At 37.2% G+C, this 27,294-nt stretch overlaps 3 protein-coding genes across 9 annotated transcripts in view; all 3 read right to left on the bottom strand.

Annotated features, from left to right (window-relative positions):
- Positions 1–410: 410 nt before the first annotated feature.
- tlr9 (toll-like receptor 9) lies at positions 411–5,183 on the bottom strand. Its single transcript, XM_072681019.1, has 2 exons — positions 5,077–5,183; positions 411–4,187 (listed from the first exon to the last, which is right to left on the bottom strand). Exons 1-2 carry the CDS (start codon positions 5,077–5,079, stop codon positions 984–986), a joined length of 3,207 nt encoding a protein of 1,068 aa, XP_072537120.1. The 5' UTR covers positions 5,080–5,183; the 3' UTR covers positions 411–983.
- A 507-nt stretch (positions 5,184–5,690) lies between these two features.
- On the bottom strand, positions 5,691–19,956 carry apeh (acylaminoacyl-peptide hydrolase). 2 transcript variants are annotated; one of them, XM_072682119.1, is made up of 23 exons: positions 19,643–19,956; positions 18,990–19,119; positions 17,334–17,460; positions 16,933–17,020; positions 16,163–16,238; positions 15,709–15,800; positions 15,381–15,455; positions 13,943–14,080; positions 13,728–13,819; positions 13,039–13,079; positions 12,794–12,915; positions 12,609–12,669; positions 12,327–12,424; positions 12,105–12,156; positions 11,929–12,017; positions 11,423–11,561; positions 10,037–10,120; positions 9,862–9,942; positions 8,271–8,359; positions 7,870–8,060; positions 7,131–7,233; positions 6,906–7,012; positions 5,691–6,465 (listed from the first exon to the last, which is right to left on the bottom strand). In XM_072682119.1, the coding sequence occupies exons 1-23, from the start codon at positions 19,670–19,672 to the stop codon at positions 6,360–6,362; spliced, it is 2,211 nt and encodes a 736-aa protein (XP_072538220.1). In that variant the 5' UTR covers positions 19,673–19,956; the 3' UTR covers positions 5,691–6,359. The 2 variants fall into 2 exon arrangements, with proteins under 2 accessions (XP_072538220.1, XP_072538219.1); XM_072682118.1 differs by having other exon boundaries at positions 18,990–19,956.
- Positions 19,957–21,788: 1,832 nt separating this feature from the next.
- The window catches only part of bsna (bassoon presynaptic cytomatrix protein a), a 135,266-nt gene continuing 129,760 nt past the window's right edge, over positions 21,789–27,294 (bottom strand). For all 6 annotated transcript variants that reach the window (XM_072682111.1, XM_072682113.1, XM_072682112.1 and 3 more), the window contains one exon: positions 21,789–26,517. The gene's annotated coding sequence lies outside the window, so the exon portion shown is untranslated. The remainder of the gene's footprint in view (positions 26,518–27,294) is intronic.

The raw sequence follows: 27,294 nt of genomic DNA, 5'->3' as shown, positions 1-27,294 counted from the left end.
ACAAGAATCAAGCACTAAAAAAACAAGCTTACAGTTAGATACTCAAATAGTTTGAGCATTATATTTAAACATACACTTTGTTGTGTTCACAGACATATCACTGTAAAGTTGGTGAATTTGTACATTTAGAAAAACATTGTCAACAGGGTTGGTGGATAGTTGTTAATATTTATAGCATGTCAATTAAATGACAAGACTATCTAATATTATAATTATATAAACAAATATATACACTGCAATTTTGACTGTTATTGTTAAATACTACCCATCAAACAGTAGAAGAATGTCTACATTTATAAAATATAAAAGCAATCGATTTTATTTTACTCTTGATTCTCATTTTACTGCTTGATTCTAATACACAAACTTAGCAAAACTTTGACTTGATAATAGAAATAATTGGATGTTACTAAAAAGGAAGTAAAATAATACAATACTAAAATAAAAGTCATGATTAAGAATGTTAAAAACGTTCCTTTATATTGAACACAATCCCATCAAAAGGCCACAAAGGCCAAACACGTAAATCCATCATAAATGTCATGTTCAGTGTCTCCTTAGAGCTTTGCATCACTTGCTATGAAAACATCTTCTGGAGCAGAGGCTGTACTTCAGTCTGGATAGCACTCATATAAATTCAAAGAGAATTGCCACAAAATGCTATTGTATTGTATGCTAGAGTATTGTATTGCATTTTGTATCTAAGTGCAGCCACAAAGGAGGTGATTCAGCAGGTTTCGACACTGATGATGATTTATTTTTTAATGGTTAAACAGTAAGACTATGTACTAAGTACTATGAAAAGAAGATGACCAAAAGCATGTTCTACATGGAACTACACACACAAAAATGTCTGTAAAATTTCCCTCAGGGTTAGTTTCTGCGTCGCTGCCCCTACATCAAGTTTCATCACAAAGCTAGTCCTTAAATTAAGTCTTAATTGATTAATTATACTTAAGGTGCATTGCATATCTCAGCTTGATTTAGAGAAGCTCATGAGACAGAAAGCCCTCGGTGACTTTTCTATCATAAGATCTCACATTGTCAGAGGCTAGAGCAACACGCAGATCATTCCAGAAGAGGGGCTGGGCCTGGGGGTTCTTGGGCCAGGATAGAACTGACTTCTTGCAGAGTCTCTTTCTCATCTGCAGGTACTTGACTTTAGGGAAAAGAGGATCTAGAAGAACCAGCACTGCCACATCTACTTTCTCATCTAGCAGCCTCTGCTGGACCAAGAGGAAAGCCTGTCTTATGATCCCATTGACAGAAGTGCAGCTTACATGATTAGTCAGCACAAATACTGTCTTCCTGCTGTTGTACACAGCATTGTGTAGATTCTCTATGCATGACACTCCTGGCACCCAGTCCCGTTCCTCCAGACAAAGCTTAAACTGCCATCTCCCTCTTCTCTCCAAGTTAGCCACCATTTCATTGTAGATCCAGTCCCTGACTGCCTTGTTCTTTGTGTCAAAAACCACAAATGCATCATGGTCATTGTTTACCGTGCTGTCTCCTTGAAGTGGGGTGTAGCCTTTGTTTCCTGCCCAAAGTATCTGAAAACAATACCACAGATCCCAGCCATACAAATGCTTCAAAAGAGGGATTGTAGTAGCTGCAAGAGTAAGTAGGGAGGTGCAGAGGAAGGCAACACTGCCAAATATCTCCTGGCAGGAGCGAGGGTCAATGGCAAGCACATTCACTCCTGCCTGTGACTCGGGAAAACCGCAGCGAACGTCTGTGGTGAGGTGTGGGATAAACAAAGGGCTTTCTCGCAGAAACTCAGCAAACCAAGACGTGGCACAGCTGCATGTAAAAGGATTGGCATGCAATGTCAACTTGCAGTTCTTTGTCTTAAAGGGGGCAGTGCAGATGATGTTCTTCAATGAAGATGGAAGAACTCGCTTCTCGATGATCTTCAGCTGGTTGTGGTTGAGTCTGAGGTCTTTAAGCGCTGTTGCCTGGCTGAAGAAAGACTCTGGAATTGCAGTCAGTCGATTGTGACTTAAATCCAAGGTTGAGAGTTTGGGTCCAAAGGGGACATAATTATCCGGTAGGTTAGAGAGATAATTTCCACTGAGGTTAAGGTAGCAGAGCTGAGTGAGAACTGAGATGTTGCCCCAGGGGAAGTAATTCAGTAGGTTGGAGTCCACCCTGAGCACACGGATACTTGCAGGAAGGTTAACCATTGCCTCTGGGGAAAATGATCTAAGCTGGTTGTCAGAGACGTCCAGATATGCAAGTTCTGTCAACCCTTGAAAGAAGCGTATGTACTGATCTCCCCTGGTGTCCCACATGATGTCCAAGCGATTCCCAGAGAAGAAGAGATACTTCAGAGACTGACTAGAAAGAGTGTTCGAGATCCGAAGACCAATGTTATTGTTTGCTAGACTGAGAGCTTCTAGTGAACTCAAGTTCTGTATGAATGTAAAGCGATGACCTATTCCCCTCATGAGAAAATGGAATTCATTGTTGCTGAGATCAAGAGCCTTAAGCGTGCTCCTTAACTCACTGAAAGCTTCATCAAAGTAAAGGTCAATACGGTTGTGAGCCATGTTTAGGTATACCAGTTTGGTAAGAGGAGAGAACTGCTGGCCACTTAAAGCTTGACTCATGTAGTTGTAGGACAGGTCTATACACACAGCGTTCTCCATTCCTTTGAAAGTACTAGCATTTAGCCATGGAATATTGTTTTGAGAGAAGTTAAAGAAAAGCTTCCCGTAACAGAGACACCGTTGGAGATACCCCATTGAATAATTTATCGGACAGTCTGCCTCAGTGCATTGCCCGGAGTTCCTGCCCAACTCTGACTTGACGTAAGGGGTTTCCTGATTCTGCAGGTGGCTGTCTCTTGGATAATCACTCAGGGCAAGGGACTTGAGCTGCATGCCAGTAGAGCTAGCTTTGTAGCATGGATTGAAGGCAAGCATGTTCTGTGAAAGCACCACCATTCTCAATGCTCTCAGCTGGCTGAACGCAGTGACATTGCAGGAACTGATGAAGTTCATGCGCAGGTCAAGATACTCCAGCTTTGGTAGTTCAAACAGCGGCTCAAGGCTGTAGTTAGATAATTGATGGAAGAAAAAGCCACTTAGGTATAGCTTCCTCAAGGCCTTCATCTTGCTCACATAGGGTGACAGAATCAGCTCTGGAAATGTTTTCATAGGCTGATAGTTGTAGAGAAGGTTTAGGGACACAACCTTCTGCAGCTCCTCAAAAAAGATGCCGTTACGGATACTGTAGGCTAGGAAATTGTCAGAGAGATCAAGATTTTTAAGTCTGTTAAGTTGGGCAAAAAGGTTTTTAGGCAAGGAGTGGAGTGAGTTTCCCCGTAGACTTAGACTAATGAGAGAGTTCCTCTGATCATGAAAGGCAGCAGGGTCCAAGCCTAAAGAGGCATTATTTGGACAAGGGAAACAGGGCTGAGCTGCATGGTCACACCTTTGGCAGTTCCACTCCAAGTTAAGGAAGCGGAGATTTGTGAGGTTTGCAAAAGAATCTTTTGTGATTTCTGTGATCTTGTTTTCCTTCAAGTTAAGACTTTCCAATGAGGGTGGCAGTTGTTTGGGAACGGTTGTCATATTATTAAAGCCAAGAGTGAGGTTCCGAAGCTCAGGTAAATCCTGAAGCACTCTTGTGTTTATGAAGAAGGACTCATTACAGGGGTTGGCAAAGTAGCAGTTCTTAGCCAGCAGTAGCTGTTTGAGGAAAGGTGTTCCTAGTGGCTTTTCGATGCGAAAGATATTGTTAAACTCCAATCCTAGGATCTGAAGGTGCTGTGGTAGAAGTGGAATAGTCTTGAGGCTGTTTCCTGCTAAATGAAGGGAGGTCAGGTTCCTGAGGTTAACAAAAGCATCTTGGTCAATAGTCACTTTGCATGAAGGTAATCTCAGTGCCTTGAGGCGGCCTGGCAAACAGTTCCACATTAAAGTCAGATTCTGGAGATTAGAAATGTCTGAGAAATCATCTCTTTTTACGTGCTTTATAAGATTTTCATTGAGGTTGAGTGAGACAACAAAAAGGGACTTGAATTTAGGAATGCTAGTAAGGCCTCTGTGCTTGCAGTCCACATCTATGTCCCCGTTGCTGGCAGTGTTATTGTCACATGGGTAGAATTTAGGATTTATCGTTCTGACCACACCAAGGTGAATCAATACAAATAACAGGCACAATCCACGTCCAAACATGACCTAAAGATGTAGAGAGACATGCATTAGCATTAGAATTAAAACATCAAATAAACATAATGTGAATCTGGCTTTTGTTCTTTAAATTCTATCAGAATTTCATGATGAACGGACCAAAAGAAATGATTCCAAATGATTCGAAATCAAATCTTTTTACATTAAATCCCATTAAAAGTTTGTTTGTTTCCTTCTCCTGTAAAGTTATGGAGATAACGTTTTTATGTGACAGTGACATAATGACAAAAAAAACTTACATTTGTTAGCTTCACATTCTTTAATACTCCAACTGTATTTGTAACTTACCTAATTATTTTCCTATGCACTAGAGTTCATCCCTTAATTTTGTCCCTTAAAAATGAAATAGCTAAATAAAGGGTGGCACTGTGTGCCACTCATTCCTTTAATAATTGTAAAGTTATACTCATCATTTATCTTATTATACATTTTGCCCCAGTAACTTTGATTTTTAAAAATAGCATGGCACATAAAATAGATTCTCAGAAATACTAACAATAAATAGTGTTAAGCTGTTACTTGTATACTAATGGCATTAGTACATCAAATTAATATGTATGCCAAAGTAAAGTAAATTTAGTTTGTGAAATACATTTTTGGGCCAGACAGAGATCTGGTAATGTAGATCAAAATGATAAATACATGTTATTTACAGTGAGGATAAAGTACTTTCTGTAGAAGAGAATATGCTGATTTGTCAAGACAAATGTTATCTGCAGAAAAGAAAATTTACATACGGCACTACAGTTGCAAAAAAGATCCATCACGATCATTAGTCTTTTTTTAAAGCACACTAAAAATACTGCTCTCTGTAAATAACATAGATAATGTAATACAATGCATTGTATTACACACAGAAAAACAGAAACTTACTTACCATAAAAACATAGAACTCCCAATCTTGGAATTTGAATAAAAACAAGTTTTTGTGTTTGAAGAGGATAAAGGTATAAATCAGTGAAAAGCAGTTCGAGTAGCTTCAGATAAGCCTCCACCCATTTACAGAAGTGAAAATGTGCCACTTAGTAAGATACATACGGTATTCTGTATGTATGTGTGTGTGTGTTACTAAGTATCACAGGTGTTCAGCCAACACAATACACAGGAAAAAGGGGGGGGGGGGGGGGTTATTTTAAGCATGAAAGATTACGTCACACTGATCTTACTTCCCCATAAAAACAAAACTTAATGCTTAGTCAAAGTCAGTTTTTTTTTTCCATGCATAAATATATGGACCAAGATTTGAGTTTCTTTGGACAACAGTATCTTAAAATAATGCCACCCAACATATTTGGGAGGGGGGGGGGGGTTAAAGTACAAAGGTTATGGTCATCTCTGCGATGTGTTATATTTAGCAAAAGTTTAAAAAAGTCAGATTTTAGATTTGTGACTTAGAAAATCAACAAAACATTAACATTAAATGGGGTGCCTTTTACACATTTGAGAATGTGTGTGTGTGTGTGTGTTAAATATAAAAACCAACAAGTCATCTGAAATCATATAAACATCTTTATTCAAAAATGAATATGAAAGTGTAATAAACATCACCAGACATAACATACACCGAATCATTAATGTGTACCATAGCAGAGCAGAGGTGTTTTCCCCCCTCAAAAGTATCATTAGTAGCTAAAAAGAATGCCTGAAATTACCAGCTGAGAAACACATAGTTGAACTGTTATTTTGCATAGTCACAAACAACAGAGAAACAATCATTGAAGCCAACCTTTTTAAATGTACTCCTGAAGTATTACATGAGATCCCATATTCCTAAAAGCCAGACAATACACTGGGCAGCTTTGTCAAAACATTGTCCAATGTTGATCGAGCAGTAGTGTATATCTCATAAGACGAACTGAGGGCAGTTTGTTTACATGAGTACCTTTGGTTTTATTAGAGAGTCAGATCTTTGGATTGGCTTGTTTTCTCAATCATTCAAAACATTTCTAAAATTACATCATGAACATGTCTGATCACTAAGACAATTGTTTAAGCCATCTTTGAAAAAGCTTTACTAAGGTATGTATGCTCAAGGAGAAGTCAGCGTTTCTTTTATTACACATTTAGTTGTTTATTAAAGGAATATGAACATTTCTGATTGCATTTTATGTGTAATCTTTTAAGTATGTAATTCCATTATAGCTTGTATTCCTCAACAGATCACAGAGCAAGGTGCTGAATGATCCACAAAGCAATGTTCATAAATCCATCCGATTCTGCATCGACTTTGGACAAAGAGTGGTTATTGTCTGGATACCATAACAACCTAGGGAAAATGTAATTAATTTAGTACATGGGATACATATATAAATGTTATTGCTTTCATTGTAATGTAGTAATCACAGTGCTTGCAGGAATCACTATAAACTTTATTTATAAACTTGGTTGTGTGGGTACACAACAGTTTCCATTTTCTACACTTCATATTTTTTAAGACATCAAAGAGAAAAAAAAAACTCCCACAAACTTAATGACCTATTGTGACCTCATCATGAGACATAAATCAGCTTGAACCAGTACTTGCACCAATTTCAAACCTCCCTTTCTCTCTGTCCTTCTTGGTCTTAACTGTATTTCTAGAGTCTCTGGAACCTTTTTCACTCTTTTGATCTTCAACTCTCTATATATCATTCTACAACTATCTATCTACATACATTTTTCGAACCACTAAGCAAGAGCCAAGTATGTTTTTTCAGCTCTGCTTACCTGACTGGCACTTGCAAGGCCTTCAGAGACCTGTAGTACTCAATGCCCTGCTTATTAGGCACACGCTTGTCATCCTCTCCCAAGGTAAGTAGCACAGGAGTCTTCACCTAAAGAAAAGGCAGATAAAGTGACCTGAATATGAAAACCATGGGCAAATCCAGAACTCTAAAAAGGTTAAGCATTTCACAGAGCCATGAAACAATGACTGTGCACAAGCAAACTCACCTGTGTGACATGTTTAATGGGTGACTTGTTTAACATTTGCTCCAGTATAGCAGGGCTCAAGAGGGCATTAGTGTTATAATCAAATCCAGCCTCCACCATACACCTGCAAACACACACAGCAGGAAACTCAACAAAAAGAAGAAATGAAAATCTGTTTTGCGTGACAGACCTTGTCGCTCAGTACAGGACAGCACATCAAACAAGTCTCGATGTGTCTCAATTTATTATTTTTTTTTAAGTCAACAGCATTTAGCTGTCTTGTATTTTATTTAAGGGTATAAGGGTTTGTCCCCCATTTCTACAGTAACCTCTGATACTGGAACATTACAGAGAGAATTTGATTGCATTCAGCCTCGAGAGGATGAACAAGGTCAGTTACTGGATACCTCGTGAATAACTGTATAACTGTTGGAAAATGACAGCACTCTAAGAACCATTGGATACTTTAGGGATGAGTTAAATCACTGCAAAATGCTGTGGAAGGGGTCTTTGAACCCCTCTAGCCAGTGCTTTGCATGGAGTATGGTGTCCTTAGGTTCATGTGTGGCTGCTACAGAACGTCACATTTTATTTACTATGCTTTTATATGGAGATTATGCAAGTTGCGTTAACGCAACTGCCTGTGTCAACAATGGGAGAGACTTTTTTTCCTGAAAGGGTGTAGCTAACATAGAATTTGGTGAATTTTTCTTGAATACACATCCTCAGACCAAAGAAACTGTATATTTTCTTCTATTACCAGTCAGGAATATCAGTGCTGCCAACCATGGATGCCAGGTTGATGACTGGATTCCGGGCGATACATGCTTTGTAGAAGTCGGGGTACTGGCCAATTAGGTGGCAGGCCAAAAAACCACCATGAGAGCCCCCAGCAACTGCAACTTTCTCTCTGTTGAAGTCACCTTGCTTCAGAACACTCTCCACAGCAAACTGGATATACAAACACAATAAGGAATTAAAGTGTTGTTTGATAGCTACACTAAAATGGATACTAATAACAAATAAATGAATAATTATAGGGTTTTCTGAACATTCCCCACAATTCAATACTTTCACTATTACAGGCAGTAGTGTTTAAAGCTGCTATGATGGTAAGTGATTATCATAATAAGAAAAACTGTAGAATACTGTTATCTTTACCTGCACATCTTTCACATCTTGAGAGCCGATGTTTCCAGGCAGGGAGAGGATGTTGTCCTGACCGTAGCCAATAGACCCTCTGTAATTGACTGACAGCAACACAGATCAGATGCATCACATTAGTGCAAAAGCCAGTATTTAGCTAGAAGAAAAAAAAAAAAGCTTAAAATGTTGAGTAAACTGCACCACATTCACTTGTTTGTGACAGCCACATGTCAATCAATATAATCATATGGTCCATAAGGATTACATATCCCGGGAAAACAAAACACACATACGAACACACACATAAACACACATAAACACATATACGCAATTTTTGTCATTTTTTGATAAACATGAACAAGTAAACCAATCATATACTGAAAAACATGATAATACTAAAAATAGCATCCAATACCATTGAACACAATACAAAGGAAAACTCGGTCTTCCCTTAAAACAGAAAAACAGAAGTAAAGCATAATCTCTCCGACCACATTACTTTCTTTCATAGTACACCCTGAAACAAATAATAATAGAATGATCCATTTGATACAAGTATCCACCTTGTACTCACTTGTACTATTCCTCCACAGTTGCGAATTTAACATGTTTATAACTGCCAACTGATTTATAGATTGTTTACAGTCTCTCTTGGCAGATTTGCAATACCTGTCATTTGGAATTTTAGGGGCCTTACAACAACATGAAACATGAAAGCATTCTTCAAAGCATTTCAAATATGAATCTGTCTTTTAACACCATAATATTCTTAGATATTAACTGCAATTTTAGTCACATCAAAACCATGCTTGCTTTTTCTCTATGGGTTATGTACACAGATAAACCCAAAAAGAACATGGAAATAATTCTAGTACACACACATGTAATAACCCTTCAGGCACCCTCTTACAACTCAAGGAAAAAAAAGACAAGGTTATTTAATCTACCTGTAAACCTGCTTAACAAGAGGCAATGATCCACACTTACCCACTTATCCTGAGACATATCCAATTAATCACAGACTTACCACCACAACCCTCCAAATTGCCACAGACTCATCTAAGCAATCCATGAATAGTAATTACCCTTAAAGAACAACTCTTCAAATTTAGAGTTTAAAACCGGTGACAGATGAGTCCTAAGTTTAACAGAATACAGATTTTACATACACAGAGCATCTACACTAAACAATAACCAGATCGGGACATCACTTCCATAAATGTAAAAGGACTTAAATTCTAATATTTGGATCCATTGGCCTATTCTATCCAACAGAGGTTTAGAAGTCTAGTCTGCCATAGAATTATTAGGTAATTAACATTATTTACAATTAAGGCGCATGCAGGTTTATGCAAAGGCTTATTAGAGTTATTAGCCAACTATTTCGACTGAAGAAAGCTTGGGTTAGCCAGCTAGACTGCAAGCATCATTAGCTGAAGACATCCAACATTTTTCTGTAGATACATACACATACATACAGCCCAGCACAATACACAGAAGGTATTTTCTCCAAAAGGAATGCTTTATCTTGATTCCAATAAGACATGTTCATTCATTTTTTTCATGTCTACATATATGTCGTTATTACACACACTATAATACACACCTAGTAACACACCAAAACCCATCCTGCAGAGAACTGCTTGAGAGAGAAGCCATTCGGCAACTATCACAGAATGAGGTCCACCTGGAAGTAACACAGAAGGAAATATGACTGATAAATATGCAGTCACAGAATGTGTGTTAATAAAACTTACATTAATGAACATTTAAAAACAGACCATGTGGGGTGACGATGAGTGGTAGTTTTGTCCCCTCCTTCACTTTCTTTGGTTTCAGCAATATGGCATCAAAGTCCAGACCAGCTGATGCAGCACAGAAAGACATAATTTAAAGCCAAAAAAGCAGAAAAGCTTTTTAAAAAACAGATGCTACATTTTCATTAGTGGCAAAACACAATGTAAAACAACAATTTATGTTCAATTTAGCAACCTCAACAACTATTTGGAAAATGCATCTATGAAGAACAAACACTCTATGAAGAACATTTCATGTGTTTAGAATACACTTTAGTTTTCAACATTCCTCCAAACCACATTTCAACCCATAAAAAACAACACATCAAAATCACAGACCAGACTAAATACTGAACAATACATTCTCTACTAATTTAAAAAGATGGCCTGTTAGTAGTCTCACAGGATCAGTGCTGCCCTTATTTAGCATGCTGAACATCATGCAGTATTAAAGCCAAGCCTCTTCACGATGACGATGATGATATCTACTGCTCATACATTTGCATATTTGTGGCGTCAAAAAATCATAGATTGTGATGGCTTGTATAATAGCTGCTCAACTAAAACACAAACAGTTATTAAACAACAATTTTTTTTATGTTTTAAATGTGAACTGCTTATTTCTTTTCAAACCTCCCTTAAAGTAAGTCCACTATGTACAGCTACTAAAACTAATCTGTTCTTTATTATTTGCAAAAAAAAAAAAAAATTAAGTATTAAGTTCTCTCAGTTTGGTAGTCATTCAGTCAGGTACATTCACACAGCAGTGTGTGTGAACAGCAAAAACACATTGAATCTAATTTATAAAAAATAATTTTCAACCCTGATTTGGGCCCCTTTTAGATGCGATCTTGAAATACTGAATAATACATATACAATAGGCAACAATGCAACTCAGAATTCATTCGACTTTTACGTTAATCCAGTTAGACATTTGGTGAGGAGAAGGGAAAATGGAGGACAGCAAGCTTTTAGTGGCCGGATACATATGTGATGACCCTGTTGAAACTAAATTATGGGCACAGATCGCAACCACTCTGTGTTGACAGACATTTCTAAAGAAATGACCAAACACGGCCATAAGTGGGCATGGCGGCAGCATCAAAGGAAAATAAAAAACTTCAAATCTAAGTTTCAAGAAACCAAGGGTGCAAAGTAATAAAGAAATTGATTCAGTCTGCACACTACATTTCAGTAATTCAGTCTGCAGGATAATTATACTTTCTCAGACATCAGGTGTAGTGTGAATGTAGACAGGTCAGCTCATTCATATTAGTATTAAGACTTACCTAAAGAGCTAAATTGCAACAAATGTTTCACAAAGGTACATGAACACATGATGACAATAGTTAAAGAAGAATCTAATCTCACAGTATTGACTGTTGTCCTCCTCTGAGGGTGGGGTGAACGTGAGAATCTGCCAGTCAAACTCAGGTTGTTTTTGAGCTTCCTCTAGGGTAACCCACAAAACCTCATTCTCTGAACCACTTGTCGGCAGGAAACCCACCCTCTAGAAACAGAGATTTTTGTTTTCCAAACCATAAATACACTGGCTGTTTAAAAAACACATTTTAACATTGTCAATCAATATAAATAAACACAAGGTCTAGTTTTTACAGTTACCATCTATTAGCTAGTTTATGTAATTAAGCCTACATTAAAGTAAATCAGGTGAGCTGCTGGTTGAATTGAACTAAATCCAAACAGTGGCTGGTGAGAAGTAAGGAGCCAAATTCATGTTCTACTAACTTATTCAAAAAAGCTTAACAATTACTTACAACAATTACTGAAACCTTGAATTTGTTTATATGTATTTATATCTTTATCTATATTATTTATTATCTATAGTGTTTCATAGCCTGGACATGGAATTTTACCAGGCTTGGAGGGCAGTTAGGAGAAGAACAGCTGACCACCATCAAATCCTGATGAATGGTTAGCAGACACCAACTTCCCATGTCCGACTCTAAGAAACAGGAGATAATTGTTATAGAAGTGGAAATACAAAAGATGACAAAGATAGAGTAAAAGAAAGTAAGAATGATCCACACACTTGAGGTGAGAGATGTGACTTGGCCTGTGGAAGTATCAACCACTAGAAGATCCTATAAACCAGAAACATATTTTCATAATGTAAAACATTAATATTTAGCAATTCTAAAAGACTTCAATTTGCATAGCTTTTATCAGCATGCAAACAGTCACTATGATGTCCATCTCCAATGCAAAGGTTACTATGGTGAGAGTCTCCTAGGCAACAGCTGCTATGAAATACCTTGCGGCTTCGCTGAGCACAGGATACAAGGACTCGCTGGCTGTCAGCTGACCAGCATTGATGAGACAGCATGGAGCTGTAGATTCCAGTAAAGCCATCTGGGCCCAGACAGACACAGACAGACACAGACAGACACAGACAGACACAGACAGACACAGACAGACACAGGTTACAACAAGAAGTGAATAGGTTTTTAAGTGTTGCAGCTTCACTTTTATGCAGCTCTAATAGCATACAACAATAAATAATTTTCTTCTTGGGCAAAAGACTAAGATACAGTACCTTCACTGGCTCTCTTAACTACATCAACTACCACTGACGTCTTCTTCGTATACCAGTCATACTGCAAGTATTCAGAAAACAAAATAAAAATGCATCCAGCTGCAAAGAGTATCTTGAGTATGCACACACACACACACACACACACACACACACACACACACACACACACACACACACAGACGTACCATACACAGCTTGCTGCATTGCTGGTGTGGGCCGTACACACCACACTCGAGATACACAATGCGGCAGAGATCTGGGCTCAGACGGGGAGAGCAGACTGCAGCAGAGTCGGATGATAACTGTTCTGAGACACGAGAGGAGAAGACAGAAGATTAACACACAAGGTGCTGGCAATTGCTTGTGGCTATACAAAGCACACATACGACAAAGTACAATACATTTTACGTAGGATGAAAGAACAACATACCACATTTTCCACCAGTAAGATCCACATAAAACAGAGAAGACCTGGAATACAAAGCGAAGATACACTGCATTTTAAACAGCTCCGAAAATGACTGCAGTCCCACTAAAAGCCAAACTATAGGTCTGTCAGGGCCTTTTAGACAGAGACAGAAACATCTAATCACTCTATCCGCTTCAGTAACAATCTAAAGCGGATATGACCCAGCAGATTCTGGTAATGTTCAGATCAACAATCAGAATGGGCCTGGCATGATTGTTGATGAAAGACTGGTTTGAATTTTTATATAACTTCCATTTTCATTGGATTTTCATGCACAGCAGTCTCTATGTTTTTTTTCAGTATAAAACATAGGGTGAGCATTAGCTCTGCACACAAACACCTTGTTGACAACAGAGATTAAAGAAGAATAGCTGAAACAAACTGAATCTAAAACCCAGAATCCCTGAATGTGTCAACACCTACAGGATTTGATAGAACAGGAGACTTGCAGCATGCAAATGTTCCTGAAGAAACAACAGGAACTGCCTGCCAAAATCATGTCATTCTGGACCAGAGCCTCAAAGGAATGTTTTGAACAACATGTAAAACCCATGCCACAAAAAGCAAAGGCTGATTGGCAAGGAAAATAAGGTCCTTCCCAGTATTAATGTTCCTAATAAAGTGATCAGTGAGTGTATAAACCCCCTTACCTTCTATTGGGGCAGTATTTTAGGCCCAGTCTGAATGGCTCATGCCACCATCCCACAAACACCACACCGGTGTCATTAGGTGCCCAGAATGCCTATGAGAATAAGGATTATACCAATGATTATTAAAAACGCATATTCATATTCATTTATGACTCCCTCATAAATCATATAATTCTGTCTTAACAGAAAACATAAAAAGAGACACAAATACACACCTGACCTGGGGAGATGTTGTCTGGTATACCTTCCAGCACAGATACATTGTTACCCTCTATATCTAAAACACAGAGAACAGGTGTGCTCTTACTGACAAGAGCTTCTCCCCAATCCTCATAGTACACAAACTGGTCACCCTAAAGGGAAAAGGAATATAAAAAAAAAATAAATAAAAATAAATAAATATCACACACAAATATTGATGCTGCCCAAAGACAACCATGTATCTTCATTTTTGTTGGTTTTTAGTTTTTTTCGTGTTTTGAACCCTGTTTATATTTTGAATATATTTCGTATATTCAAAAGTTGAGAACCTTGTTTGGGCCTTGCTAGCCAATTGTGAATAATGAACTGATTGTGAAGATGAACTGATTTCAAAGGGCATAACATTAAAAGATTCTCATGCAAGAGAAAGCAAGACTGTATTTTTTTGTACAATTTTAAACAAAACAAAAAAAAAAACACAAAGTTTGGGCCTTATCTGAGCTGCCAAATAACTTTTGCCAAGGTCTCAAACCTTACATAGCTTGTTAGGGCAAGTTTTTGTCCCAACAATTAGCAACCCTGGGCTCCTCTGTTCAGTTTTGAAATGTAAAATAGGTAATGTCTACAAAGCAAAAGAAGACTATAAGAAGTGTTTTCAGGTAGCATTTTTTACAGTTTGTAATGTAATTAAGTAATGGCAGTTAACAGGCATGGTGAAGGTCAAGTTGAGGTAGGCCTGGGTACTTAAAAAAATGAATCAAAACAGATATCCAGGATCTCCAACTGACATACTCCTGCACATGTTGATTATTTATTTATTTATTTATGTATTTATTTTGATTCTGTTAATACATTTAAAACTATGTATTATGTTAGTACTTTCCCTCTGTGTGTGTTCATGCATTGTTCCCTTAACAACATACTACCACGTAGTCATGTTACTCCGCCCTGTACAGTCTGTGACATGAAAGCACTTAATCACTGAGCCAACTGAGCAACTTGGTCAGCTTTAATAACTGTTCATTTATTATAAATGAAGAACAATGTTCAATGAATTGTGATTTGAGTATATATGGCCCAGCGCTAAGTTGAGGTCTGGAACACTTTATAGAAAAAATTAGAACATTTAACTGGTAATGGGAACAACATTTTTGGAAACAAAACATACATCTATAATAAAAAGAAAATAAATAAATAAAAAGGATGAGATGAAAAAAGAGAACAGATTCTACAACAGGATGACCCTTTTCCATAATTTGTTATTTTAAACTGTAAAATAATAATGGAAATAATTTTTAAAATATATATTTTTTTATACAAATCATTTTTAACTTTAGCCTTTTATTAGGTCATCTTTTACTCACGTAGCTATCAATGGTATTACTGCTTCTTCTCCCAAGACATTAGACTCCTCAACACACTGGGACTGAACACTTTTGTGTTTGTTTTTACCTTGACAACATCCTCCTTCTTCTCAGTTTTTATTGCCTCCTCATCATCACCAAGTAAACTGGGTTCAGACCCTGACTGTTAGCATACATGAGAAAAAAGAGAAGGGATAATTATGATCATGATTACAAAATATCTGTTGAATCTAAATGTCATCAATAATTATATTGACATATACATTAATTAATTATAGATATTAATTAAATATATTTATATAAAAATTATATATATATATATATATATATATATATATATATATATATATATATATATATATATATATATATATATATATAAAAACACACCAATATGATCACCGCTTATTCCTAACCTCAAAGTAGGACTCCATTTTAGGTCGTTTCTTCTCTGCCACATATAGTAGGTGAGTTTCAGAGTGAGACCAGACCAGGCAGCCAAACTGATCTGCAGAGACATGTAAGAGAGACAACAGCAGATGAGCTACTAATTCAAAACTAATCTGACTAATAATTATTAAGTTCAATCAACCAAAATCAAATAGAGATTGCGTGAGCCATCAATCCAAATCAAATAATAAATTTATGGTTAACTGGAATATTAAATCTGCCTAATTCCTGTACTGTCTGTGAAAGTTAAGATTTAATGCAAAGGATTTTTAAAAACACATTAAAAACAAGTAAAATGGGAAATAAAAAACGTGCACGAGCATAGATGACGTGAAAGATGGAGTTTAAAATAGATACAGGTTAATGTTTGCGCTACACCCATATGCAAGAGATTATTCACCAAAACTGTAAAGCAATTACCATCTTCATTAACCTTTCCATGCTTCTTCAGTGCAGTGAGGTTGAGGCTTTTAATCTTACTGTTCTTATGCCAGATCTGCAATTAACCACGATGTTGAAGAAAAGTTAGGAGGCCATACAAAGAAGTGAATATAATATATAATATTAATTAAAACTAAAATACTTTTTGACTTGTAAAATGATATAGAAAGCAGAAGATAAGATAAGATAAGATAAGATAAGATAGAAACCATGGAAGACAGCACTACACAGAGCAAACATGTTCAAACTACTCAACATCAGAAATGTTTTGGATACAGTAATGTTTTGCTAATAAAACAGTATTTAAAAAGTGCTTTGCTTACGCTGATCACATACAATGGCCAAGGCAGTATTTACAGTAGTGCAAAAATTAACATTAAAGAGGAATTCCACTGGTTTATTAAAATTTCTGCATAACTGTATCATTAAGATATAAAGAAGAAAAGATATGCTGTGATATGCTACACTCTACAGAAACTTAGCAGGTGAGAATTATTCACAGTAGTGGGACTACAAATTAAACAAGCCCCTAAAAGCTACCGCAAACTAGCAACTACATAAAACGATTGCAAATACACTGATGTATTTAATGCCAGAGCCATTGTTTCAAAGTTTTGGCCTAAAACATATATTTAAAAAAACATTCTGTTACAAAAAAAACCATATTGTTTCTTATGAATTGTAGAAATTGGTAGATTTTACATCTATTGTGGATATTTTACCTTTAAAATAACTTTATTGTGACTCACCTCCAGAAACTGTTTTTCCTCTCCTTTGATGGTGCATGCCCTCACAACAGCCTTCATATCCCCAGAGGGAGAATCCTGGCTAAGCAACCTACATACAACAACTCACATCACTAGGGCAAAACCAATATATAAAGGTCCCACAGATAACTGTCATTGGAACATGTGAGAAAAATTACAATTTAAAATGAGGTGGCCTTCTATTGTCTCACTGCTACATAAAACATTGTCCATTTATCTACGTTTTATTTTACTTCCATTGTAGTTCTTTTCCATCATAAATGTATTAAAAACTCTAATAATGTTGTTGTTTTTAATCAGCTGAACCTTTTTTGTTCAAAGGACTATGCTTAGCTTAATCAGGTACAATGGTTTTAAAAAGAAAGACTAACTAGAAAACTTACTCTCCCTTGATTTCTGTGCAGTTTCCAGAGGGCCCGGAGTACACTATTGATTTGTCATCATGAAATAAGATGTACTGGCGGCAGAATTTAACATTCTCGTTCCGTTCCAGATCCCGTTGAGTCCACTCTAAAAAATCAAATATTCAAATATTCAATCAAATCTTATGAGTTATGTTGCATATACCAATTTAAACAAACTGTCAATAAGACCGTTTAAGACACATTAAAGAAGTGACTGTTCTGTGTTACAAAAAGATAAAGCATTCCTTTGGTGATTTATGCTCAAAAGTAATCAGACAACTGGCTGATATGCAGTTTCATGGCCAGGCATAGCCTGTTTAGTCATTGTTTCATGACAAATTAAATGGTCTGGAGTTGGTGGATTATCACAGAATTATTTCCTTGGTGAAGAAAAACCCCTTCGCAACATCTAGTCAAGTAAAGAACGCTCTCGAGGATGTAAGAATATAATTCTTAAAGTGGAGAACCCTTGATGAATGGAATCACAGAGGGTCCACAAAGATGGGAACCACTGGTAACTCTCAAGAACAGAAAGGCCAGATTAGACTCTGCTAGGAAACAGTTCTGGAACAATTCTCTTTGAACAGTGTTGAATCAATGATGGGGTAATAAGACTACGTAGAAGAAAAGGGCACAGGATTCAAAGCATATCACATCACCTTTTGGAATCAGTGTTATGGGAAGGGGCATGTATAGCTACCAGTTAAATTTCACTGGTGTTTACTGATGATAAAGGAAGCAGGATGAATTCCGAGTGTATAAAGCTATAGAGTTCTGCCGAGATTCAGTCAAATGCTGTAAAACGGATAGGGTGAAAGTTCCCAGTACAGATGGATAAAGACCCAAAACATGAATGCAACCCAAGTGCTGCCTGAGGTAATGGTCACCTGATCTCAACCCAATTAAGCTTGCTTTTCACTTACTGAGGCCAAAACTGATGGTAAAAAGGTCAACAAAGATGCAGCAACAGACAACAAACAAGAAGAAACTGAAAGCAGCTACATTAAAGGCTTGCCAAAGCATCAGGAAAAAAAACTTCTGGAAGTTAAAAACTGGAAAAAAAAAGCAGCCAAATAATCATTATGTTTATACTTTTGTTAGGCTGTCAAAATCGTTTTGGAAAGCAAATAAAATGGCTATATTTGCATTGAAAACATCACAATCCTCAATATGAGTTATCCAAATGAGTGGGAATGTTTTTTACATTTCAATGATTGTATTTTTAAAGCAAAATCTTTTTAATTCACATTTAAACATTAACCCAAATGAATACCCAATGAATAACTGATTATTTATTAGCATTGCAAATGGAGTTTATAAAGGCATGGATTAAGCCTAATTTTAGAGTAAATTGCAGTAGCTTCTAGTTTTGTCTTTACTTTAACCTAGGTGTGAAATCAGCCCAATGTGTGCAAGCTGAGAAACCTGCTTTTCAAAAAGAAGTTTTTCAACCTGCTAGAAATCAAACCAAATGTCAGGCATGCCCAACAAAGAGAACCAGTTCTCATTTTTATTAATTTACGTGTAAATGTAATTTATTTTACACTCACTTACGATATTCGGCTTACTGATAGATCATGCTTTGTGGAAAAAAACACCTCCATGGTTGAGGTAACAGAACAGCGTGAGCCCCACCTGTGGAGATGTTGCTGTACTTTCCTCCATACTGAGAAGTGATCACTGGCCCCACATCTGCGCGGCTGAGGGAAGGGAACTGACTCTGCTCCCGGTAAAGCTTAGTTATGTCTTCCGGGCTGGTCAGGACCTTTTCACACACACGGGAAAACCTCACACAGCAATTCAGCGACACAATTCTCCGGGTAGACAGCATAATGGCCTTAAATTCTCTCGCAAATGCCATGTTTTGTCCAGGCTAAATAATTTAGTTAGTTAAATGACCCGACCTCAGCAAGTCACATGCTTATACGTTATTCAGCCCTGCTAGCTAAAACTACTCTTGACAGTTCCTTTGGACCAGTAGCTAGATAGCTATTGCTAGTGAAGCTGTTCGCCTGGCGAAGCAAGACACGATACACGGAAGCTATTAGCTAGTTTGCTAAAAAAAAAATAAAGAAAGAAATAATAATAATAATAAAGAAATAAAAATACCACTATCCACATGTAATCTTTACTTTTAGTTTAAGCCATGTAGCTGCTAGCTAGCTATCGTCATTGAACCCCAGTCAAAATCTACCAGGCAACGTTAACGTTAGGGTCTGTTCTCTTGTAGCACTAAATCAGTTCATTGTAGCTAAATGACAGTGCTCTCATTTAATCGTATGAATTACCTTAAAGTCCACATCACTGCTAACATCCATCCCTGGTCTGACCAAAGCTTTGGTTGCCGGCGTTGTGTGTTGTTTCTAGCTAGCACAAAATTGTTCCGTTAGCTAGAGTCCTTTATAAAAGTAGACAGCTAGTGCCAGCTAGCCACCTTCTAGGCACTTTCTCGCTAGAATAACCCACTAGGTTATGAGAGAGTCGAGATTAAAGAGGCCAGATTAAATAAATCGTTATGTGGAAAGTGTTTCTACTGTAAATCGCTGAATAACGACAGAACACGGTTCAGTTTCATTCTCTCGTTTGTGGCTCTGCGCACGCGCACGGGAGCTCTCCCGGCAGGAAATGGCATTGTGTTTTGATTCTGGTTAAAGGGACATGAACACATTTTTCTGAATGGTGTGTAGTTCTCTATTTCCTAGCTTTACTCTTGAAGTCTAACTGCACCATAAAGTACGCGATTGTCTGACTTTACTAGATCTGACTCAGCTCAAGTTGATAATTAACTAATGGTGCAGAAAAAATTATAGTCAACTGTGGAGAGCAGGCAGTATTGCCAGCAAACACTGATCTAGGTTAATACCTAAAGGACAACAGGAGTTAGATGAAGTAGACTAGTGGTTCTTAGTCATAAAGCTCATTCCTCTGGAGTAATATCCGAATGTCTTTGGAAATAACATAGTAACATGATGGCTAGTAAGTTCCAGCAATATGTATGTAAATTAGGCTCACAAGTTTTAGATATAAAGTTTGTAATTATGTGTTATGACCTCCAAAGTGTAATTATGTTAGGTTAGGACTGTCATTTTATTAGATTGTCTTATAAGGTCTACTGTACCCAAAGCACTTGCACTGTAATTTGGAGACTGTAACCACACACTTAGAATAAACCTCTATTGTATGTCTGTTTGTATCTCGCACTTACCTGCTTAATACTTAGAACATAAGAATGCTTTTATCAGACCATCCACCATCAATAGATTTCTTGTAGCCACAACTTTTGGATGTATTATGTATCTCTTGCCCCAGAAGAGAGAGAAACACTCAAGATCACTGCTACACTGTCTGCTACACTGTGAAAGCATATTGCTTTGTTCCCAGCGTAGCCTTGGACATCTTATATCACTTCTAAGATTATCATCTCCCAATCTACAGGTAAAAGCTCAAATCTGCTAAACCTGTGATTACTACTGTAAAACATATGAGCAAATTAGGCTGCAGTACAAGTGTTTAAACATGCAGCCTAATAATCTTAATAAACACACTGACCTTGTCCGACTTCCATCTTTTATATCAGGTTCTGTGAGGAGCAGGGTTCAAATGAAATACAACTACAACTAGGCCTCCTTCCGTGCCAGCTTCAGAAAGAAGTTGTGTCAGTCTGAAAAGGAGTCATACCGAAGTAGAGACAGGGCAGTGTACTATCAACTAAGAATAACATACACAAGTGAGATATAAGCTGACTCTGTAAGCTTAGGAAAATGCCAGTGATCCATCACCTGGACTGCGTGGAAAAGCCTTCAAGGCACCACTAGCTAAAACAGGGCATCCCCGAAGACAGGGACGGGGGATTGTCAACTGGCTGATAAGATGAATGCATATGACTGCAGGTTCGAAAAAGACCTGCACACCCGCACTCCTCTCCAGCCCCAATTTGCACCCCACATGAACATCAGAACTCCTTCCCTCAACTCTTATTACTACAGAGCCAACCACACTTCAAAAAATGTAATCTTAGCAGGCCAAAAAATCTTACTCTATAAAAATTGACTACACTTGTATGTGTAAGGTTAACAATAATTACTACTGAATATTATTAATAATAATTAATACTGAATCATTCTTACTCACAATATAGCCACATTTGACTTGCATTTTTATTTAGACATTCAGTTCTTATTCAAAATCGTACAATTTCTTCCTACCATTTTTGTAAATTCATATAAAAGTCAAATGAAAGTGTTCACAGATGGCCTCATTTGTCTTTGTTCAAGCATTTGTACCGCACCAAATTTGCCAAATTTGCCACAGTACTAGACCACTAGAGCACTATACCAACATGTGAACACAATCCAGTCAGTCATTTCCCAACCTGTTCACGTACCTGTTCAACACCCTGCACAGCATCATTTGCACAAAAAAAACCACATTCACTTGTTTTTCAAATTCTTATTTATTCTTTTTTTCCTGATTGAAATGTATTGTAGGGTCATTATTTCATTCATCACATAACATGACATGATGCACCAAGCCAACTACAACTGTTTACAGGTATACACTGAAACATACACAAGGTTTACAATGGGTACATGAATAATAGCTCATTGCACTTACAACAGTGAATGTAACAATTTTTTTATTATTATTATTTCGATCCCTTTTAAGTTCTCAGCTATTGTTTTGCTGTTTTCTATTTAAACGTACACGTCTCCTTTCAAATTTCTCTTGCCCCAACCCACAAATTACATGGAAGCCAGGGTCTCATCTTCATGAAGGAAGTTTTTTTTGTTTTTTCTTTTTCTCATTATACAAACACAACATGTATAGAAACTCTACACAGACCAATAATGTTTCCGAATACGGCTTGTTCTTTTTTTTCTTTTTTCTTTTTTTTTCTCCAAACAGTCCACATGAGCCGACCACATACACAATGTTGTTTTTTATGTTTTGTCGGTAGTTGTTGATGCGTTGACCTTTATTTATGTGTTCATTTATTTATTTATTTTTATACACACAAAAGCACAATTTTGGCAGGTCATTGATTTACACACTGTTTGCTTGTTCTGTTTAGGTTTGTTTGTGCACGTGTGAAATTTACATGTCATACAGGTCTGGTATTTATAGTGACGAATGGCCGTTGGTGGGTCTGAGGAGAAAAGGAAAGGGGGATCGGTGGACTGCTGCTAAAGGCTCATGCACTTGTTACTTTGTTGATTTTTTTGTTTGTTTTTTGTTTTTGTTTTTTTTAAACAAAAGATGACTTCAGTTTTCCCTGATGTTTGAGTGACAGGATTGTTTGTAGCTTTACATTTCCTCTTAGTCCGTTCTAACTCTATCCTTTTACTGGCTTCTGTGACTTCAGTGGAGGAAGCCTGATGCTGGACTACAGAGAGGCCTAAATACTTCTTTTTCCCCCACTGAATTCTCCTCTTTGTCTAGGATTAGGTTTAAACATAACCTAATGAACTAGCCCTTCACCTAGCTATTCTGTTTCTGTGTGCTAACAGCCAGCCAAAGCAACTAATGTCTTGGGGGAAACAGCACAGTAGTGGTAGTTCTTTTTTTTTTCTTTTTGGTTGGTTGGTTAGTTGGTGTAAAACAATTAGACATGGAATGATGTAGGTTTCCTGTCACACACTACCACCATACAGCCCTACTAATCCAGTTAGGCTCAGGGCATAAACAAGATGGCTTTCTCAGTATTGTAAATAAGCCCTTACAGCTGTGCATATTAAGTCCCCTTTAATGTTACCATGGCGCACTGACTGTGTGCTTTCCTGAGGTGAATGAGATTAAACACAAAAATAATTGTTCACAAAGAAGAACATACATATGTAATTTTTCATCTAATAATATATACCTAGACTTCTATAGAATTTGTTTATACTTGTGGGGATTCAAACCAATCAACAGTGAGCTCATTACTCATATTTTGTGATATATGTGTATGTATATATAATTTTGTTTTACAGTCCCCACCCCCCCTTTTGCATTCTCTTTCATATACTTACTTCTAATATATTCTATTTACCTCTTTAATATTATTTAGGTGTGATATAATTTATATAAGTATTAAAATAGTTTGGGTATAGTTATTTTGAATTTGTATGTTTGTAAAAAATAAATAGATTTATATAAACTAATATAATAAAACACATTTATCATGAGCTATGTATGTCGGTTAAGGGAAAATGTGACAAGCCCATACTTAAAAATGCTCTTGGAAGTATTTGTAACCACGTAAAAGCAGCGTTGTTTTCATTGAATCAACAAACATTTTGTTGTGGCAGGTCTTTAAAGCACAGTGGCAATAATGGAATAAAACAGGAGAAACAAAATGGTCCCATTAGATAAAATTTTCATCAGGTTTGTCCTGCTGTTCTGACTATGTTACTCAGTGTTTAATATTGCACAACATCTCCCATAGCCTGTAGTTAGTCTTTTAAATGTGATGAACATATGACAGTAGTACAGTAAGGACACAAATGCTGCTGAACGTAAATGTAGGACCACCTCTTGCTCACAAGAGGCATTTTTACTTTATACAGAAATGGTTTGACTTTTACTGCATTGTCCTTTGAATTGAATGGGCACCACCTTACGAATGGAACAGGCACTGCCTTACAGTCACGCTGCAGTACAGATTCTACATAATAACAAGTGCATAAACAGGCAGCTAAGCAACTGTGTGGTGGTGTCTCTCACTCATGAGTGGCAAAGTAAGTGCAGGACCCCCAGCTACCCACAATCCCATGGGTGAGGTGAGAAGGAAGTGATAGAAATCGATGACCACTTGCAGATAGCCCTGCGGCTGCTGCACAAACTGCTGCATGATAGGGGTGGGGACTCAAACATGCCACGAAATCTCAAAAACAAAAGTTCATTTCAACTCTACAATTACCTATTTACAAACAAGTCAATCCCGCATTTAAGTTGTTCTATCTAGTGTTTCTCTGGAACGACTAGTGTGACACTATTTAGCAGTATCTCGCCTCTCAGATCGTTTTTTTTTTCCCCGAATAAGAATCATTGCATAGAACATTTGAAATGTAAAGTTGCTCCTCGAAATCACCCCTTCTGTTTGCTGTTCTGATCTTTTTTTTGTTTGTTTTTCATAACCCCAAAAGGCATACATACACACATCCAAATTCACTCACACTTTTAATGTGTAACAATATCGAGGTGACTTGAGTGGGTTTTTTTTTTGTTTTCTTTTTTCCCCCATAGAGCATGCTATCACCCCAGCCTAAGTAGCTACATTTCAGTCATACCACTACAACCTAAAGGCCCATCACTACCCTGTCCAACACAAGTACAGAAACGGCTCACGCTGCTGGAGGACCTGACCTGAGAGGCTTCTGTTACAGCTAGGAATACACTACATGCAAATTTGTCTGTGCGAACATCATTGCGGATTCAATGCCACGGCGTAACGTGATTGGTTAGGCGAGGATATAAACACAGAGCGTGGTCCTAGAGATGCCAACGACACTTGCCTCACCTTCAGCCAACCACTTCCTCTTGCTTTGTTTCCACCCAATTACACTGGAATTGTAATTATCCTGAAAATTGCTTCAAACAAAATCACGAGTTTAAGAATAGCTAATTTGTTATTTGTTATTACTTACTATTGCTTTAATTTGATTCGAAGGGTTGGCTTGGGTCTTGGGTCTTTTTTTTCCCCTGCCTGTACAAGGACTGGGCAATAGTTTTAAGACTTGATGGACAGCATGCCTGGGTCTCTTCTGTATAAGTTTCAGTTTTATAGACAGATGCATCGCTCTCCTGACCACTAGTGTATAAACGTTTAATGATTGTGCTCTTGACTGACTGACTGCCATCCACTATTGCTTTTTTTTTTTTTCTACATCTAAACCAATAAAAAAATAAATAAATGATAAGAATGAAAAAACTTAATAAGTTAACAGAGTAATGACAACTATAAAAATAATGAATATAAATAAATCAAATTATAAAATAAAATATAATCTAAAATTCCAAAAAAATAGAAATACACTTCCCAGCCTTTTGGCTTGTGTTTGTCAATATATACAAGCAGTGTCCAGTGTGCAAATAATAGTTCAAAATCATGGACGAAAAAACAAAAACAAAACATAAAGTCAGTAATAATGTTTAAGGCGACATCTCTCCAATGAAAGAAAGAAAATTAGGCAACAACAACAGACTGCACAACAAAATCATCAGAAACGCCAAAGTCCCCGATACTGTAGAACAGTTGTGACAGAACCAGACCCCTACTTGGGAAGTGGCTCTTTAATGGCTTTGCAATGGCTAACTGGCAAACAAGACCTGACTTGTCTAAGCCTCAAAATCTCTCCCCCCAAAAATACCCTTTCAGTCCTCTATCCAGTGTTTATCCAGCGCGTATTCGTTCTGTCTTCGTCTCAGTTTTGTTCTGGATCCCCAGTGTCTTATGGCCACTCTCATCAAATTGGTGAACAGTGTAAGGTCTTGGATATAAAGTTACATGCATTCTGAATCCACTGTACACTTCTTAAACACATCGCAAGAGAATAGAGAAACAAGAGTCTGCATTCAGAGAAGAAAAAAAAGGGGATTTTTTTCATTCTGGAATGTAGAGTTAAAAACTGAGCATACGATGGAGACATTTGTGTTGCCGTCGTTAAGGTCATTTTCTCTTCTTTGCTTTTTTCTTTTTCTCTTTTTTCTTTTTAAATAGTATCACGTCAGAAAAAAAAAAAGGTAATTTACAGGAGAGGAAAAACCTATGAAGTTTACTTTCACTATATTTTCTACCATCCCTGAGATGAGAGGGGAGTCAAGTTTGTCATCTAAGTAGCTACAGGAACATGGAATCACAAAATCCGGCAAGCCACGCGCTTTAACTGTGTTGCAGGCATGTATGCTTCTGTGTGCTTGAAACTTCCGAAGCAAACATACTTCCCTCCTTCCAAGAACAGCATCCACACAGCGTTGTGAAGCCAAGTGATGTAGACGACCCATTGACACAGCAGGAGTTGATAGGGTCTGATTTTTGCCTTCCGCTGGCACATTAAACTGCCCTCTGGTGGCCTAGAAGAAAACCTCTCAGGCTGCCATGCTTGAAGAAGGGGATCTGGAGGTATCTTTGGTCGTGTAGGCTTGCCAGAACATGATTGAGCGAATCCAACCTCTGAGCAATCTACAATGCCAAAAACAAACAGACAACATTTGGAATTGTGAATTTTGAAACAATACTGCAGAACAACTGTTAGGCTTACGTTTCGATTGTTACATTAGACTTATATTACGCTTACTTTTCTATTAATACACATTCACATTTATGTGGACAGATGCTAATCTAAAGTGCCTTGAAAAAGTATTCCCCCTTGAACTTTTCAACCTTTTGCCACATTTCAGGCTTCAAACATTTCAGTTTTTTATTTCTAAAAGAAGTTTAAAATATCCAATATATTTCGTTCCACTTCAGGATTGTGTCCCATTTGTTGTTGATTCTTCACAAAACATTACAATTTCATATCTTTATGTTTGAAGCCTGAAATGCGGCAAAAGGTTGAAAAGTTCAAGGGGGCTGAATATCATTCTGTAAAAAATATTATTTATATATATATATATATATATATATATAAAAGGAAACGCAGGTTTCAAGACAAAAAAACATTACTGGAGTTTCTGGAAGTCTCATATTTGTCTGGGCATACAAATAGTATGAATGTAAAAGATGTTTATACAGTGTCCATTTAGTGTGGACCCTATAATCGTTTTATATCTGTGGATTGTTATTTAAAAAGAAAAGGCTTGAATCAGAAGAAACCCCATTTTTCATATAACTCATATTTGTCTAGGTAGACAAAAAAAACAAAAACAAACAAACAAACAATACAGTGTCCCTTTAAGGCAGTGTACAATAGTGCATTGGTTCTTTCCACCACAAGGTGGCAAAAGAGACAAACACATA

The sequence above is a fragment of the Salminus brasiliensis genome, chromosome 6, assembly GCF_030463535.1.
Source record: "Salminus brasiliensis chromosome 6, fSalBra1.hap2, whole genome shotgun sequence".
Taxonomy (NCBI): Eukaryota; Metazoa; Chordata; class Actinopteri; order Characiformes; family Bryconidae; genus Salminus; species Salminus brasiliensis.
This window is presented reverse-complemented; position numbering and strand designations above follow the sequence as displayed.

Coding starts and splice junctions, on each gene's coding strand:
- apeh (XM_072682118.1), bottom strand. CDS start 19,215: ATGGCATTTGCGAGAGAATTTAAGGCCATTATGCTGTCTACCCGGAGA. Junction 13,820..13,942: donor ACAACATCTCCCCAGGTCAG/GTGTGTATTTGT, acceptor TTATTCTCATAG/GCATTCTGGGCACCTAATGA. Junction 7,234..7,869: donor AGCACTGATATTCCTGACTG/GTAATAGAAGAA, acceptor GTGTGTTTGCAG/GTGTATGGTGGAGGCTGGAT.